This window comes from Onychostoma macrolepis, chromosome 23 (assembly GCF_012432095.1).
Source record: "Onychostoma macrolepis isolate SWU-2019 chromosome 23, ASM1243209v1, whole genome shotgun sequence".
Classification (NCBI taxonomy): Eukaryota; Metazoa; Chordata; class Actinopteri; order Cypriniformes; family Cyprinidae; genus Onychostoma; species Onychostoma macrolepis.
Window position 1 is genome coordinate 993,199 of NC_081177.1, and position 19,063 is coordinate 1,012,261.

Here is a 19,063-nt window from a genome sequence, read left to right on the forward strand (position 1 = left end):
AAAATGTCAGAGTTTGTAAATGATGTGCCCTTAAAATGTCTGAATATGACACTGTGGCTGGCATTGGAACACAACTCATTCTCTTTGTTTATCCTCCAGGACTGTGAAAGAGCAGAGGCTGAGTCTGGAATTGCACAGATGGCAGTGGGCATGCACATCTTTCATTCAGAGGGTGCTGGTGTTGGTCCCGGAGACCAACCTACGGATGTTGGTGTGGAAGTTCTGCAGGGTCACTCTTGGGTGTTTGATGCTTTTTGGACTGATTTATGTGCTTAACTGAAGCTACGCTACGGAGCTCAAGTGCACGTTTGAAGAAAATCCTGGATACAGCCAAGCTGTCACCAAAGAACTCTTCAAGTAATGTCAATTGAGATGTCACTTTTGAGAAGTCAAATTTTTGTACTTGAGTCCATTTAAGTGTTAAAGGTTTAAAATGTAGATGTAGAATGTTCCATTCATACTCATGTACTCCTAACATGTAATTGAATATGCATGGAAAGTGTGGTGGTGAGCCTTATGTCATTTTTTCTGACCATTATCCTATTGTTCTAAATAATAATTGCATGTCACAGATTTTTGATTAAATGTTAGTACAATGTAAGCAGTACTGTTATCATCGATTTACCTCATGTATCTGTCTACTTCAAATTTGCACAGTTCTAGAGGAAACTGGTCTAATTTCTGCACTGTAAAAAATTAAAATTGTTATTTTTAAAATTTGTTATTTTTTCTGTTAAATTAGTTTTGTTGTTGTTGTTTTTTTTTTTTTTTTTGCATTTATTTCTGCAGTATGAAAATAGTGTTTAACCTTAATGTGCATATAAATATGAAGGCACTTTTTGTTTCTTGTTGCACACAAGTGTATGAACAGTGTGTAGTATGTCTTGCTAGCTCATATATAGCCAGATGCTTTGAAGCATTAATACATTGATATAATGTAACAGGGTGGTTGTTCTTTTTTTGTGTGTGTTGTAGTTAGATTTTGTTGTAGCACAGTGTGATTGGGTGGGATAGGATTAAATATATGAAATACATTGGGTTTATTGATAAAATATTATGTAAATGTGATGCATTTTAAGTACATTGGGTTTATTACCTAATAATACATATACATGTTTCTTATGCATTTAAAACAAATTGGATTTATTGGTACTATTAGGCTACATAAGTCTTATTATTTACTTGTTTCATTTACATAAGGTTGGCAAATTTGCATCAACATAAAGTTTATTAATTTGTTTAAGTTAAAAATATGTAATCAAAATGGATGGAAATTTTATATGCAATTGAAATACATAAATCTTAAGAATTGAGAATTGAGTGTAGCAGTCAGCATACCCGGTTAAAAAAGTCACCGCTCGCCACTGATATGTCCTCTCATATAAATAAATGACAGTCAGTCAAAATAAGATCACAAGTCAGTGTACGTCTGAGGAGCAGGGCTGCAGGTGCAGTGTTAGCGCTCCCTGGCTGTGGAGCTGCAGAAGCCGCACAAACTCATCCGGCATTTTGTGCATGCGTTTGCTCGGTCTTCTCAGGTCATAATAATGATACGGAACCAGATTGTCCTGCAGGTCGGTGTCGAATGGCCAGAATCCATAAACATGCACATGCTCACACAGTTCCAGCGCCGTGTTAATTAACATAAACCCAGAGGAGAGGCGGATCGACTTCAGGCCACGCCCCTTCCAGAAACGGTCCAGTGTCTGCAGGTAATACGGGCTGAAGAACGCCAATGGCTGCTGAGGTCTGACTGGATAGAGGGCATTAAGAGCTCTGATTGACAGTTCAGTGCAGAAGGTGTAGGCAAATGCGGGCATAGCAAGAGAGGCGTTTCCGTACACACTGACCCGCTCCACCAGCGCATCCGGATTCTTCTCCAGGTTTTTGTATCTACACACACAAACAGAGTTTCTAATAAACACTCTAAATATCTACTGACAGAGCACTAGATAATCAACCACAGTGAAAATGTTTAATTTGTTACTGTTAAATGTTTACAGTATATAGTAATCTTGATTAATGTTAATGTCAACAAATTTGAAAATTAATTAGTATGTTAATATTTAAGTTGCCTTGGCACCATGAGCATGCTTCATGACTGATTGTGACCAATGACTGTACTGTTAATGTGAAAACATCTGTTTGATTACGTCATTAACTGAATTTTAACGTACATTTCTGCCATATGTACATCAATTTGACAGTCACCACTGATAAGCTACTACTAAATATATTGTAGATACTTAATTTTCTGTAAAGCTGCTTTGCGACGATGTGTATCGTGAAAAGCGCTATACAAATAAACTTGAAAAACTTGAATTAAAATGTCTAACTTCGCAACATTATGAGAACTAGTGCTGTTTATCTGTAGAGAACAGATTTATTAACATGCTTGTTTTAATGTTTAAATGCTTACAAATGAGCAGAAATACAACTAAAGCAGACTTCACTGTAAAAAAAGTATGTTTTACAAGAGAATACTATTTCAGGCTTTCAACTGGAAATTTCACATTTAATTCAGTGCTACTTTCCATAATTTTATTTATTTATTTGTGAAATTTACTAGCAATTTCGAAGTGAAAATTATTTCACAGTAAATCCTACAAATAGGCCCTGAGGACTGGTTTCTATCAGTGGATCTGAAGGACGTTTACTTTCACATCCAGATAGCATGCCACCACAGTCCATTCTTGATATTTGCATTCGAGGGAGTAGCCTATCAATACATAGTCTCAGCCTCAGATGTCCATTGGCTAAACATCTGATGCATATAGCACACAAAAGTGGAAACTCTTCAGGAGTTCCGAAGTCTTCACCGGATTGGTTGAATTATACAGGATTTCCGGGAGATGTGTGTATCGCATTCTTTAACGTTCTGCCTGGAAACAAAGATGCCATGACACCAAACCCCCTCACGAAAGAAGAAAGCCGTCGTGTTTACAACTGTGACGACGAGCGCTTATCAGGATCAACTAAACGCTGGATTTTCAAAAGTATATGAAATATTTAAAGTTCGCGGTATAGAATCTTTAAAACACGTCCGAGAGTTTTACAGACTGGTCTGTTATTAATAACTTATTGTTATTAATAAGTATTGCTTTTTATTTTCCTCTTTCCTACTACTTGTTTCACTTCTGTTCCAGTTTTTATAACCATTTCTTACTATGTGTAAGTAAGTTGTTGCTGTTTTTTTTAGCATGTGTGTTTGGCTCAGTGTTATTTTTTAGGATTACTGATAAACTAATGCAGTTTGATTTGTATTGTTATCTATTTTAGTTTTAGTTACAGTTGTAGTAATGTTGTCATTTTATTATTTTTTAAATTTTTTTATTATGTCTGCATAGGTTTTTTATTAAGTTTTATTTAATTTGAGTTATTTTAGTACTTCAACATACTAAATGGAAATTAATAATAATGGAAATTAATATATATATGTGTGTGTGTGTGTGTGTGTGTTTGGTTGTACATACACATATGTAGTTGTTTTTTTTGGTGTTTGGCTTAGTGTTATGTTAGAATCATTATTATACTCATACCTTTTGTTGTTTTAGTATTTTGAATTGTTTTTAGCTTTATTTTTTTGTTTTCATTTAAATGTGTAGTTTTGAAATGTTGTTGTATGCATTTGTCATTTTTATTTAATTTCTTTATTTTCTTAAATGTGTATATATATAGTATAGTTTTAACTTTTAGTTTTAGTTACTTTTTCTTATTTTTAAGTCGCTTTGGATAAAAGTGTCTGCTAAATGACTAAAAGTAAAGTAAAGTAAAGTTATTGTGGCAACATTTCCACGCCCCGAAACGTAATGCTGAATGAAACGAACTGTGATTGGTTGTTTGACATGTTGGCCAATCGACCTTCAACCTTCAGTCTGAAGGTCTGGCTACACAAGACTAATCAATACACATCCTTCCATTCGGACTGTCTCTGGCCCCACACTTTTACGAAGTGCATGGACGCAGCTCTTTCCCCTCTAAGACAGATGGGAATTCGCATTCTCAATTACCTCCAAATGCGGGGTTGGGATATGCTGGAATGTTCCCTGACTATTCAGCGATTGGCGGAATCGTTCAAAGTAGGGACTTTGCATCCCCTCAGGGCTTTCCAGAGGATACTCAGCCTCTTGTCAGCCGCCACCTCTGTGATTTTCATTTGGCCTGCTCAACATGTGGCACATCCAATTTTGGCTTTATGTCAGGGTAACCCTGACATAAATGCAGCTGACAGAAAATCCTGTTTTTAATGCACAAAATGACTTCACACTAGGCTGTAAAATCGTTTTTTGCGTATTTTTCAGCAAAATGTTTGACTTTCTGTGGCACTAATGAAGTCTATATGCATCAAGCATCAAGATGAGCCTTTTTGCTCTGTTTATTTAAACACTGAACTTAAAACTCTGCTTTGTTTATTCTTGAAGTAAACTTTTTCCTGTTTGGTGATTAAATAAATCAAATTTTAGACCATCGACTGAATTGAACGTGACACGTTCGGTGTGTGTGTGATAACCTGCGAGTTTGTCCTAGACTCAGCGCTGCACTTTTACCCAGTGTGTGACAGCAATATTTGGTTATTTTCATTAGATAATTATCAAGTGTGTGTGAGAGTACACATTCAATATCCATATGTATGTAATTTCAATGCTATGGCCTTTGTGTTGACAGGCCTTAAAGATGGCCATCATTAAGCATGACTGTTGAAATTAAATGGTAACACTTTACAATAAGAGTCCATTTATAACATTAAGATGAATGAAAGCTGGATAAGTATTTGTTCCTTGTTAGAGTGTGTTAATCAAAATTTACTATTATTAATACACTTTTAAATTTTAAAGTTTCTTCTGTTAACAGTTAATAAACTATGAACTAACTTTAATGATCAATAATTAATATTCATATTTTTATTCATTTACAAAGTATGGTTCAGTTCTGTTTTGTTTGTTTTTTTAAATAGTAAAGCACTTTTTTAGTTTTTGTTCAGTATCCATTTTAAGAACTATCGACTGATTAATCAGTATTGTCCAGTGTGGTCCAACCTAGCTATCAGTATCTGTAAAATCTACTATTGGTCGACCTCTAGTTGAAACAGCTCAGATCTTGGCTCACGTGGTGGAAATACAAACTGGAAGACCGAACACAAGAACGCAGTGCTGAAATGGGCTGGAGCTACATAAGGTGTATACATTTTACAGATTTACAGTTTGAGCAGGACCTGGCTAGTTTCCAAATGATAACTGTTAGAATTATTAGTTAGAATTATTATTTAGAAATAGCAATCATTAAAAACAAGAACTCATCTAATTCAGAGCTTAAACTCATCTGATCAAATCAAATATGAAACTTGCTTCTATAAATGCTAATTTAACTTTTGTTTATGGACACTGACTCTCTCTGAATCTGACTGGGGTTGATGGTTATGAAATCCGTCTTCAGCCCAACATCACTGTCATTAATTGTCGCCAAATTAAACCTGAAAGAGACAGAAAACTTTGTGTTAACAGGAAGGACGCATGATTACTGATGGAAGTGTTGAGAAGCAAGGCATGATGGGATGTGTTTACCGTATGACGAAGTCTGCGCTGTCAATCTCACGTCCACAGCTGCTGTTCTTCAGAATCCCACCGCTGCCGACCACAGCACACCGACCCAGACGACGACCGCTCCAGGGGAAATCCTGCACACACACATTTATTGTTTTTGTTATTGTTTATCACTCTTGATAGTGTCAGGGTTATGTTCTGTTTTGATTTTGTTTTCAGTGTTCCGTTCCTCTTGGCCTGTGTTCCCAGTTATCAGAGTTTCCTAGTTATGTCAAGTTCACGGCAAGTCATAATTCCGAGATGACAAAAAGTGCCATTATATGCCATTCAAATTATGTGTTTCTGTGGCAACACTGTCAACGCCAAAGCCCTCAAGCGCTCCTGAGCTAGTAATTAACTTGTAAACTCGGAATGTTCTGAGAGTTATGACTTGGACCAGTGACAGATGTACCACATGACCGCCGCCAGGTTCATCTCGGCGCAACCTCTGAGTCCAACAACATGGAAAGCTATGAGTAAAATATCACGTGTTGTCATCTTGGAATTACGGCGTGAAAGCAGCAAAAGTCTCCTTGCTTGTAAATTAGTTCCACGCACCTGTTTCAGTTCTGTTAATTAACCCTGTTCTTTTTAAGCCCTGACTTTTCCTCAGTTCCTGGTCCAATCTCATTTATGTTATATGTGGCTGTTGATTCTTAGTGTCCACCAGCGGATTTATCCTTAAATACTATCTATTTGTATCTTTATCATCTATTTGCGCTCGTTACTCCAGCCACCTAATGTGACAGAAGATTGGACCTAAACAGAAGATTTAGTGGCTTTTTTCTTTCTTTTGTTTTTAACCCTATAGAAAGTGTTTTTAACACGCTTGATCTATTCAGATTTAACTTAGAATTTTGTGTTATACAGTTTTTTGTTGTACATAAAATGTTGATGTTATATTAAATATTGGGGAATATAAATCAATCTCATAGAGTTTTTCATCATTTCTGCATTAGTGTTAATTTTGTTAATGAAAACTATGATGAAAAATATTAGTTGACAAGCTTTTTCCCCATGACTAAAACGAGATGATGTCGAGACAACAATACGGTCAGTAAACAAACTGTGATAATATCAACATGCAAAATCATTGACAACAAAAGACGAGACTAAAATGTATTCAAATATAAAAATATAGAACTTTACCAAAAATATATTTTTATTTTTGTTGAAAGAAAATGAGACAAAATATTATTGCGGACTGCTGTACCAAAGTCACTGGAAGGCAACCCTGCAACCTTTAGCCAAAAACGTGTAATGGCTAATTCTAATACTGCGGCCATATATATGTATTGGCCATACAGAGGGAAAAAGACCAGATTGGCTGAGGTGCCTCACGTGATCCAAGGTAGCCTTTACATTTTTTCCAATGGTAATTAATACAGACCCTATCATCTTCCAATTGTAAGAGAATCTCTGGCTGTATGTGCCTCTACTATGCAAGCTTTTATGTGTGAAGTTGCCAGGTATCAAGAGTTCAAATCCCCAAATCAGAGATCTCCGTTAAAAGGATACATGGTTGCACTTTATTTTAAGGTGTTTTAGTTACAGTGTAATTATACATTTAAGTACAGAGTAATATTAATTAACTACATGTACTTACTATATGGTTAGGTTTAGGGTTTGTCTTAGGGTTGCTTGCATGTAATTATGCATAATTTATTGTTATTATAATGTACATGTAACATGTGTAACAAAGACCCCTTACAATAAAGTGTTACCGGATGCATTTTCTGCCTGGTGTTGTGTTTAATTTTTGCCATCTGGCAAACCATGTACGTGTGCGCTCGCTATACATTACGAAAGTGCCCACAGTGATCTGAAAACAAGACAAACAAGTAAGCTGAAGTTTAGAGATCTCCACGTGAGATGTTCGGCTTAAATGAAAGTGTCATTCAGCCAGTCTGTGTTCTGTCTTGAGATCTTAACTATATATTACTTTTGGTATGGCGTTATTTTAATGACAAATGTCGAGAGCGCATTATAAAGCATTAAAAGAATTAATATCTAGCGCATGAGCACAGAGAGATTTGCGAGTGCACGGGAAAGTTTGAGTGAGAGGAGAGACACGTTTTAAGTGCGCGCACTCTCTCTGAGCGCGCGCGGTCGGTTTTGTGCGAGAGATAACGCCATAATACGGTTTCTTAATGAATGCACTTTCTCAAACACAGCTGCTTTAACAGAGAAACATTATTGCCATTTGGAATTATTGGAATTACTATTAGGAATTGTACTGTTAATTATTTTCAGTTTTTTATTTATTTACCAGTTTTCATAATGTAGAAAGAGTGCATATCTTATCTAAGTATTTGATATGAGTTTAAATAAAAAATAGCTAATAATAAATCAGTACACATCATTTTTTGTTTGGTTGGAACAGCAGCTATGTTCATTTTTCTACATTTGCTTCTCTGTTTCTGCCACGGGATGGACATCCAGAGGTAACTATAGGAATTATACAAGCTTCATTCTGGATCCAGCTCTTATGAAGATAAGGGGACCTCAGATGATGCCAGCCCTGAACGTGAAAAGTGAAAGTGAAAGTGCAATACCTGAAATGTGAACATAAATTTCTCAATGACAGCAATCATTGCAATTATAATTTTGAGCAAATAATTTTGTTTTTGAAGCTGCTGTCACTGATTTGAATGAGCTCACAGAGACTGTAACTTCATGTCAGTTTCTGTGAGGATGTGTGCATTCCTACCAGGTCATGCCTGTCAATTCAAACAGCTTTGGCATGCCAAAGAAGATGCTTGTAAAGGCATGGGACATCTTTAAATCTTGTTCAACCAGGCCAGAAACAGACTAACAATGGAGATCAGAGTTACTAAAACAACTACCCTGAAAAGCTGTTTTCAGCCAACGAACTGGCATCATTATGGACTGGTTTAACACGTATTCTTTGTCTTTTTACAAAGAATTCTGTTATAGCTCAATAACATGAGCAAAAATCAGCCGCCTACAGAACACATAGGCCTACAAGAGACTCTTTTGCCTATGTTTAAAAAAAAAAAAATACCACAGCCAAAGTTAGACTAATATAAATTTCAAATATTACAGTGTTAAAGACAAGTAAACAGTTAGAAATAAAATAGGTACAAACAAACCAATTAGCAATAGCATAAATAAATACAACTGAACCAAATTTAAAGTACAGAAACTTAATTAAAAGTTTAAAAACACTGCAAAGTTTTCTTTTCATAAATAAAATATAGATTATTAATTAAATTTACAGATATTCAGTAAAGACCAGTGAATGCTTTTCTTTTGTTCTTTGATTAACATTAATGACAGGCAGCGTGTTTATTAGGCTACTGTCTCTTTAACAACGAACACACGCAGATCTAAAAGTACTGTACTCCAGCGTTTTCTTTCCCACCCATTTATGTTCACTGTGTTTGTGATGATATACTGACGTAGTTTTCTGCATACTGCTTGATAAATATGGCTTGGAACAACCTTTTTTTGCAGTGGAAATGCTCTTTAAGTGAAATCATTTTAAATCACATTAAAATGTAAACGCAGGAATTGTTAAGAAGAATCAAAATGCACGCGTCTTATCGAATATCCTGTTTAGGATATATAGAAAATAGAACCAGTTTTCGATACTCAACCCTAGTCTTCAGGCAGCAGAAATCTAAGGCTGATGATACACTGGGCAACTTCTTGAGCAATGTTGCCGGGTAACTTTGGGAAATGTGGTTAGACAGAGGGGCCCACGACTGATCTAAAATTTCCAGATAGAAATTTTTTACCCATTCTCAATGGGAATGCACCCAAGCAAAATTGCTCAAAAAGTTGCCCTGTGTATCATCAGCCAAAGAAAGCTTCAGGCCTAGACAGTGTTATATTAGTGTCATATTTCATGTACTTACCTATACAGTGCTTTGTGCAGAGATAGTATGTTAAAAGCGCATTTTAGTTCATATTCATGGTCTCCTAAAATAGCTCAGTTGAGTACACTTAAGTTTGCCTAAAGAAGTACTAAAGAATCATTTTTAGCATAATAGGCCCTTTCGCACCGCAGTAACCTTTTCACAGTACCCAAAATAATTGTGGAACTACCCACTTTTTGGCGTGTTCGCACCGCGGGAACTAGGAACTGTTTTAGTTCCCGGAACTCCGTTTGGAGGAACAAGTATAAAACTGGGCTGTGTACCGCGGCAGCCCTCATGTGAAGCCCTCCTTGTGTGAAGACCGACGAGTGTAAAGACGATCGACTCTACCTTGCGCGACTCCACCGAGCAAGAACACCGACAAGGCACTTGAGTATTGCTCTTTCCCCTTCCTTCACTTTTTGCTCTAATTGTTCTCATTTACTTATTTAGTCAATTGTACACACTATGTACTTTCAAATCTCCACCATTACTACTAACACTCGGAAGGCACGCACTGTACGGTGGAGGCAGGCCAATCCTACTAATCTAAGACCTGTTCCTCTGTCATCTACTACTTTGCTCTCTATTCCAATTGGTCTCTGGAACTGCCAGTCTGCTGTAAACAAAGCAGACTTTATTCCTTCTATTGCTACTCACTCCGGTCTCAACCTCAAGGCCCTAACTGAGACCTGGATCAAACCTCAGGACACTGCCACTCCTGCAGCTCTCTCCACTAACTTCACTTTTTCCCACACCCCTCACACACCTGGGTAAGTGTAGGCTGATTGGCTAAATGCGTACGAAAACGCCCTCACCCGCCATGATTTAAAACGCCATGTAAACACATACTGTGTAAACATCGCATCAACTTAATATTTCGCAAGAATGGAGAACAGCGATAGATGGACGGACGCTGAAGTGCAGGCACTTTTGAACATTTTGAACTCCTTTCCGATCTTTCAATCGCTTGACGTATAAGTTACGTCGACATTCCATGTCCATTATTGTGAACCCTGCAAGACACAACAAAAACACAGCTCCGATCACAGCGTCCTCCATCCTCCTGTTGTTAACGTTGTTCTTCTTTGTTTTCGTTGTTGAACGCCGCGCACAAATGACGTCGCTGTCGACCGGCTTACGTCACTTCTTAGTACCCACTGTCGGTGCGAATGCAACCCTTTAAATGGTACTGGGAAATAGTTCGCAAAATCGTCCCAGTACTTTAGTACTGTACTTTTAGTTCTGGAACTAAAGCGGTGCGAAAAGGGCTATTAAGTACAAAATTAGCACACGAAAATAGAGCACTTTAAGTATGGAAGTGTACTTTTTTCCCACCTGGGATTGTTTGTTTATGCTCATGTCACCACCTGTCTAGTCCCGCACTATCGATGGCAGCACACACGTCATTAAAGACGACAAGCGATGAATGATCAGGTAGAACCGAGTAGTCTGACATGTTTCTTGTTCATGACAAGACAAGATTTTAGGAGTCAAAATCGTGTAATCTGGCACAGTGACTGTTGTAACCGACAAAAAAATCATGTGGTCTCAAGCGGGCTTAAGGCATGCCTTTCAGTGAACGGTCCCAGATGGATTTTTGCCGCTTTCGTAGAGTGGGTGCTGGAGAACAACAATTCAGCATTCACCATCGGACCCGCGGAGGAGGACCTCACCAGCCCCACACCAAACCCAGATCCCACCTTCCCGACACAGCACAGAGCTGTGGACTTCTACATGCTTCCAGGGCAGATTTATCATTAAAGACTATCTATTTGTATCTTTATTGTTGTAAGCTCATTACTACAGACCAGTGATGGGAATAACGGCGTTACTAACGGCGTTATTTTTTTCAGTAACGAGTAATCAAACGAATTACTGTTTCCCCCGTTACAACGCCGTTACCGTTACTGACAATAAAATGTGGCTTTACTATATTATATTATTAGAATTAAATTTTTCAGTTAATCTGAATGGATGCGCAGTGTAGCTGTATTTGACGCACCATAAACTCTAGTGTGAAGCGCACAACTCGCCGTCGCTTTCTCTCACAGACGCGCACGCAAAGACAGATACAGAGCACGAGAGTCTTTCATAACATGCAGAATTGACGCTACATGTAAACGATATTCTTTGTTGTATTTTCCTGTCAAAATAAAGGAGTTCTTTTGGAATTCTTCAGCTTTTAAGAACTGCCGGTTTCTCTGGTGGTGGGCGGAACTAATGCGCAAACAACAATCTCATTGGCTGGCGCTCACCTATTATCATCCCTGTTTTGATTTCAGCAAATAAATTCAAGCGAACGCAGACAACGTGATTAATATTCATGAACCCAGCAGCTCATTAATCCTTAGTGCGTTTTATATTGATGACAAATATGCATTTATACTTGGTTATTCTAATTACTAAAGTTCTATCATCATATAATATTAAATTATCATAATATTATATTATAATGCTTGACTGACTGATACTAAGTGTCAGTAGATAAATAGTGTAGATTAATGTACAATGTTTTATAATAATAATTTATTATTTTTAGTGTTCATTTCATTAATTTAACATATTTAATATTGGGGGCATTCAAAGTTATTTGACATTTGAACATTTTTTTTAAAGTAAAGCAATAGTTACTTTCCCTGGTAATTAGTTACTTTTATAATGATGTAACTCCGTTACTAACTCAGTTACTATTTGTGAGAAGTAACTAGTAACTATAACTAATTACTTTCTTAAAGTAACGTGCCCAACAGACAGATTCAGATTTTCCTCACCATCTTCAAGAAACAACAGAAAACTCATCTTTTCCATGAGCATCAAACTGCCTCCTCATGAAAAATTATATTCCTTCACTTTTTCTGTTCTCTTACTATCCTTATGCCTTCCTGTCCTAGCTTTTACTACTTTGAACAGGCACTTTATACAAGTGTTTATTGCCATGTTACGGTAAACCGATTGTGGTATTCCTCAATTGTAAGTCGCTTTGCATAAAAGTGTCTGCCAAATGAATAAATGTAAATGTAAATTTCTAAATTGCCTAAAATGTCAGAGTTTCGGCTTCATTTCCTTCAAGATTTCCTTATGGATTTTTATGGGGTTTTCAATTCATGAATAATTATTTTTTTTTAAAGTCTGTGATAAGCGTAACTTGAAAATACTCAGACGATTTGTTGTACAACATAAACTGCACACACTTAAAGGGATAGTTCACCCAAAAATGAAAATTCTGTCATTAATTACTCACCCTCATGTCGTTCCAAACCAGTAAGACCTTCGCTCATCTTCGGAACACAAATTAAGATATTTTTGATGAATTCTGAGAGCTCTCTGAGCCTCCACAGACAGCAAGGATGAGGGTGAGTAATTAATGACAGAATTTTCATTTTTGGGTGAACTTTCCCTTTAAGCCTAGTACAGACTGTCAGCCCAAATCTGATTTTGTGTATATATTTATATTTAACAAATGCTAAATTTGAAGCAGTATATTTTTAAGCATGTATGTGCATGAAACATGAACATGTAACTACAAATTAATTTTTGACAGTCCTCATACATTAAATGTCCCAATATTTTAATTGCTTTCATCATTCTCTGCAGATCAGACCCTCTCACACACTATGATTGGTTGATTTTAAACAGTGCCTGCATGCTATTGGTCAAACTACTTTTCAGTTGTTACCTTCAGCAAGTATGAAAGCAATAGCAAAACAAAGCCAAATCCTGAACATTTTAGGTAATTTTGAAATTCCGGCCAGGACATGACCATGGAAAAGATCCAGCTCCAAACTATGTCAGCCTCAACAAACACATAATCAAACAGATTCATTAATCACACACACACACACACACACACACCTCAGGCAGCATGCTGTGTAGGGTGTCATTCATTGTGAATGTGCTTGTAGTGCTCGTCTCATACGGGATGGTCTGATTGACGGCTGTGTTTCGTTTGGTGAGGAGTAATGTTCCTGTGGCGTTACAGCAAAACTGCAGCCTGATTCTGCCATAAACACAGAGAGAAAGAAACAGAGTTCATTTTACATGAGCAATCAGAAGCTTTATCAGTCTCATCAATGTTAAAATGACTGATCTCAGCATTAAAATATATTTTATGGCTTGTTTCCACTGAGCGGTACGGTTCGGTACAGTATGCAATTATTTCCGTTTGGGCTTATTTACATCAGAGTGCGCAAACACAAAAAAATACATAACAGTGTATTTTATATGTTCACATAGACAATAGCCGTTTCTTAACATGCATTCTTGTCTATTCTTGTGGACTTGTGAAACATCATTGCCCAAAAACCTGCGTCATTTTCTAGTCCTTCAGACATTTGACGCTGGCTTTGATATTTCTGTAGTGATTAAGCATGAGATACAATTCGTTTTGGGTATGTTTAACAGGCATTCGCGCTCTCATGAATCTATTATTTGTTCCTGGTCATATTGTTTTGGCTGAGCACAAAGTTATGTTTAACTTTATATATTTATTTTGAACTTTACCGTAGCACAGCGCTGACCTGTAGCATACGTTTGACTGAATTGTTTGTTTTTGTCTTTATTTCCTCTTATATAAGCCTCTTATACTTTGTGCTTATACTTTTATAATGGCTATTATTGTTCATTAAAACTGACATTTAACAAAAAGAGGCAGAGTTGTGCTTATTGTCGCGCTTTATCGTCGATCTCTACTTTCCGGCATACACCACGCCTACCAAGTAAGGGTACTGTTGGCCGTGGAAACGCAAACCTGATCAGGGTTACCCGTACCGAATCGTACTGTACTGAATTGTACCGTACCGTACCGCTCAGTGGAAACGATCCATTAAAAGCTCATTAAACACAGTGACAGCAGATTTCTAGTTCCCAGTATGCTTTGCTTCTGACTGTTAAAGGAGAGCAAATGTTTAAATTAAAGGTTATTTCATGTTTTCACTCAATATTAATATTGGGGGAGATCTGTTAGTACTAAACGTTGTATTATTTTGGAATTTAAACGGGTTTCTGGTTTGTCTTTTGTGCTGAAGAGCAGAGCCTGTGCTTAGGCTAACGACTGGCTGAAAACCATTAAGACTATGTTACTTTAATTAAAAAGTAATGGCTGTGACTCTTACACTCAGTTATCGTCTCTCTGCTAAATTCTTCAGTACATGTAGGTGTGCTTGACTAGCTTTATATGAAATATACATAATGTAAATAATTATAAAATGTAGGAAGTATATTATATATGTGTGTATATACTGCATGAGTAAATATATGTTGAATAATTGTATACACATGAGATCTCTTTAACATTACAAATATTTCTCCTAGACAGAAATGAGGTTACTTTAAGTTCGAATGGAGATTTTTGCTTGTGTCTCTCACACTCTCACAATGGTCTCCTTTCAAGATTTCAGAACAAACCCTATCTGAGAAAATCAATTACATTTTTCTACTCAACACAATATCTTAAAATATCAAGTGAAGTCACATATGAGATGATCTCTTTAAATTGAGGTTTCACATGTAAGTGTTTCTCAATAACTTCGACTCGACAAGATATAAAAGGAATGTGCACCATCAAGATGTTCCTGTCTACTTACATCAACACAATCACTCATTAACACGTCAATGCATTAATTTGATCAATTTGCCAAAGGAAAAAAGAAGACACACGAACCTGTTCAGCTCGCGCTCGGTAGTGTTTTCTTTGTACGGGCAGCTCAAGAAATCTGACAGCTCCCGCGTGAATCTCTCCAGTTTTATACTGAGAAGGAAACAAACACATTTAAGTTATCAGTCCTCTGAAACAGAAGGAAAGCTGCTTGATCTTGATTCTCACGCACCTTTTGGCCGGTTTGATAATAGAAAACTTGTGTCTGAGTTTAGCGCAGCGCAGCAGCTGAAGCGTGTCCGTCATCCCATCTCTGAAACAAAACATTAAGTTTATTACTGCTGCTCATTAACACTATAAAATATTTGATACACGTTTCTAAAGCCCTAAATGATAGACATGATCAAACTTTGCTGTTAAACCTGTTTCACACTCAATCTACTCCATCTCTTCAGTCGTCTGATTGATAGTTCAGAGGTTTTTATCCAGTAAAAGCTCTTTTAGTGTAATTTTAGTTTAACTTAATCATTAGAGTACTAGTATTATTTCTATCTTTTGCTGTAGTGTGTCAGGAGGAAATATCAGTTTACATGTCCAAACATTCATTTAGCCATTAATTGTAATAATCCAGTAAGATTTTTGTGCTCCACACAGAGATGTGATCTGATCATCATCCAGTCTGTCTGAATGACATGAAGAAACAGAACAAACTAAATCCAGAAGAACTGTGTCTCCAAGACGCTTCAAGAAAGCTACCTGCAAAGTAAACTGATATTTCCTACTGACACACTACAGCAACAGATCGAAATAACAGACAAAACCATTTTTAGCTGCTGAAAATACTAGTGTTCTAATGATTTTGGCCACCACTGTATACAGTATATCAGTATCTGCAGCAAAATCATATTTTTGTTCAGTTTGAATATCTGAACAAAAGTATCTTTCAGCTCTCTATATAAGTTGGTATATACTGTAGTCCTACTGTAAGTATGTCCAAATATATCCATATATTCAGTATGTTCAAGTAAACCGATATGCAATATACACAAAAATAATGTTTTGCTGGACGTTCCCATTAAGTGATACAACAAGCGGTTTAAACATAATTTCATTGCAGTAAACTGAAAGAATCCAGAAATGAAGCAGAGCTCTAGAGAATTAAACACCTGCGTACAATCTTTACTATGCACTGCTGAACAATCTTATCTCTGACAAAACAATCTATTACAGCTAAAACATTTCTATCCTCATTAAAACTGCAATGACGTTTCGATCTAAAAATAACATTTAAACAACAATATAACTGTATTGTTAGTAATAATGTACTGTTAGATTTTCAACAATAAAGAGAACAGTTGATCATCAGCTCACTTAATAAGCCTTAGAAACTAGAGTCTTACACTTTATAACAGACTTAAAAAAAACAAAAAACAGCAACAGTTAGTCTCGTTTAAATTGGCAATAATTACAAAGACATATTTAAATATGAAAATGTTCACCTGGAGGAGTGTGTGTTGGGTGTGTAATAAAACATCACAGATACACCTTGAAAGACGAACAGGACCGTCAGGAGCCTGAAGATCCATCGGAGAAACGACAATGCCATCAGAAAAACACATGAACGAGAGCGTGTGTGTGTGTGTGTGTGTGTGTATGTGTGTGTGAGAGAGAGATAAAGGGTTTAAGATAACACCCCCCACACACACACACACACACACACACACACACACAGACACAGACAGACACCTGCATTACCCCACCCCTCACAAAACCTGCTGACTTACTTTGTAAACCAGTTCATGTGTTAAATACCTTGTAATCTGTGTTGTGCAATTTTTATTTTTTTTTTAAAGACATTTTTTGCAGTTTTCTCCCTCATTTCATATTTAATTATAAAGTTCAAATACTTAATTTTGGTGAGATTTTATGCACTTATTTGTGCTTGATTAGCTTGTTTGTTGGTATCTTAACGGTAGTGTTGGGTTCGAGTCTTCCTAAGTCCTAAATTTAGGAGGTCCAAGTCGAGTCCAAAATGGGCCGAGTCAGACTCAAGACCAAGTTCAAAAGGGCCGAGATCGAGTCCAATGAAACTCTACGGTTTCTCGGTATCTTAACCTTGTTTTAACCTTTACAACTAGAAAAGCGCAATGTGAATTTAAATGTAACAAACGCAAACCTCTATTGCATCTTACCATTTTGATTTTACATAATCTTATAATTAGTGGCCTACCCAGCTAATTCAAAGTCATGTAACAGAAGTTATGGCTGACTTTAGTTATGTATTGTGACATATTTCAGAGTGACGCAGCTTTTAGAATGTGAACTTTGACTTTACTCATGTAAATGAATGAACTCGGAGGGGGGGCGGTGACTGGGGTAGGTTTGTGATTGGGACCTAAAGTGCAGAAAATGCACTTCTTATCTCTAAATGTGGCTGTGTGTGTTTAGGGTTTTATATGACAATTGGTTAAACCTTAATCGGGGTATATGACATTTTGAATTTGTTCTTGAATGAAAATGAGGCTGTGAGGGATAAACCTTCAATGGAACACACTGTGTATAAAAGCCCTACATGTACTTTCCATAACTCACAGCCATCTCACAACTGTTTCATTTTTGAATGCATTTTGAATGCATTTACAGTTAGTCAATTTCATTATGGACTATTAACGTTATTGTCAGTCCTGTCTTCCCGTGTCTTGTGTTTCCCCTCCTCTCGTGCCCTTATTTGATCTTCCTGTTCCCGTACTTGTTTGTCATCATTAGTTTATTAGTCCCCAGCCATGTGTGATTGTTTCCCCACCTGTTTCAGTTCTCCTCGTCTGATTTCGTTGTGTTTATAAGCCCTGTGTTTCCCTGTCTCCACGTCGGTTGTTAATTGTTATTCTGGTGAATGTAAGTCCTGCTTTCCTTTGTTCCTGAGTTATAATAAAGTCTGTGTTTGGATAAACTCCTGGTCCCCGCGTTTCCCTGGCTCCAGCAGGACCATGACAGTTATAGCCTATGGGGCTGGATGAACGAATGACTTGAACCCGAAGACTTGAGAGATGAACTAATCAGTTCTGTTTCCGATACAGACTGCATAGCTTCAGTTCATGGGGATGTGACGTGACAAAAGAACGAATGATACAGATCGGGAGGTGAGGAAAACTAACAGACTGCATAATCTGAAACAATGAATTAATAGTTTCTGTTTCTCATAATTTCTTTTTTTTTTCTTTTTTTTATTATTATTATGCAAACAAACATACTATTTACAGGTAACAAATCAAATACAAAATAACCAAGGTCAACAAAACATACATGACAGCCAACATGATTTGTGTGAGTGAGTGTGTGTGTGTGTGTGTGTGTGTGTGTGTGGGTGTGTGTGTGTGTGTTTGCGTAAGTGTGACTGGGTGTTGGGGGTGGAAGTATATAAATAAAAGAAAGTACAACAGAAATGACAATAGCAACAAAAAAAACAAACAAAAAAAATCAATAGTAATGATAACAGTAATAATAATAATAATAATAATAGTAATAATAGCATTAATAACAAAAATTAGAGGATGGAGGATGAGGAAGGTGATAAGTAATAATAGTAATTGTAGCAGCAATAACGATAATAAACATATTCATTCGAGACAGGGGGTGGTTGGGGAATCAGGAGGAGGACAAATAGTAATAATAATGTTAGTAATAGTAATAATGAAATAATAATAGTAATAATAGTAATAAAGCTATGAATAGAAAGATATTGTAAGGCTGCCTCTGGGCCCTCCATGCATAAGCCATCACGAAAACGAGCCATCAAGGAGAAGTGCTGCGGGGCACAAGGTCCAAAAGTCCCACCCCTGGCCGTCACTCACATGCCACGCTTACCCTACATATGTATATGAGTGTATGATGCATTGAAAAAGCGTGACGTACAGCGTGGAACCAGCCCAGTGCAAAGTCCAGGCCCCATGCTCACGTCTCACTTACCCTGTGTGTGTCTGATATACATACATGCATTTTTTTTTTTC

General features: G+C 36.9%; 1 protein-coding gene across 1 annotated transcript; it reads right to left on the reverse strand.

Annotated features, from left to right (window-relative positions):
- Positions 1-1,130: 1,130 nt before the first annotated feature.
- Positions 1,131-16,662, reverse strand: LOC131531665 (alpha-2,8-sialyltransferase 8E-like). The gene is made up of 7 exons (XM_058762602.1): positions 16,556-16,662; positions 15,289-15,369; positions 15,123-15,209; positions 13,316-13,460; positions 5,562-5,674; positions 5,387-5,470; positions 1,131-1,893 (listed from the first exon to the last, which is right to left on the reverse strand). The coding sequence occupies exons 1-7, from the start codon at positions 16,660-16,662 to the stop codon at positions 1,419-1,421; spliced, it is 1,092 nt and encodes a 363-aa protein (XP_058618585.1). The 3' UTR covers positions 1,131-1,418.
- Between the last annotated feature and the right edge of the window lie 2,401 nt (positions 16,663-19,063).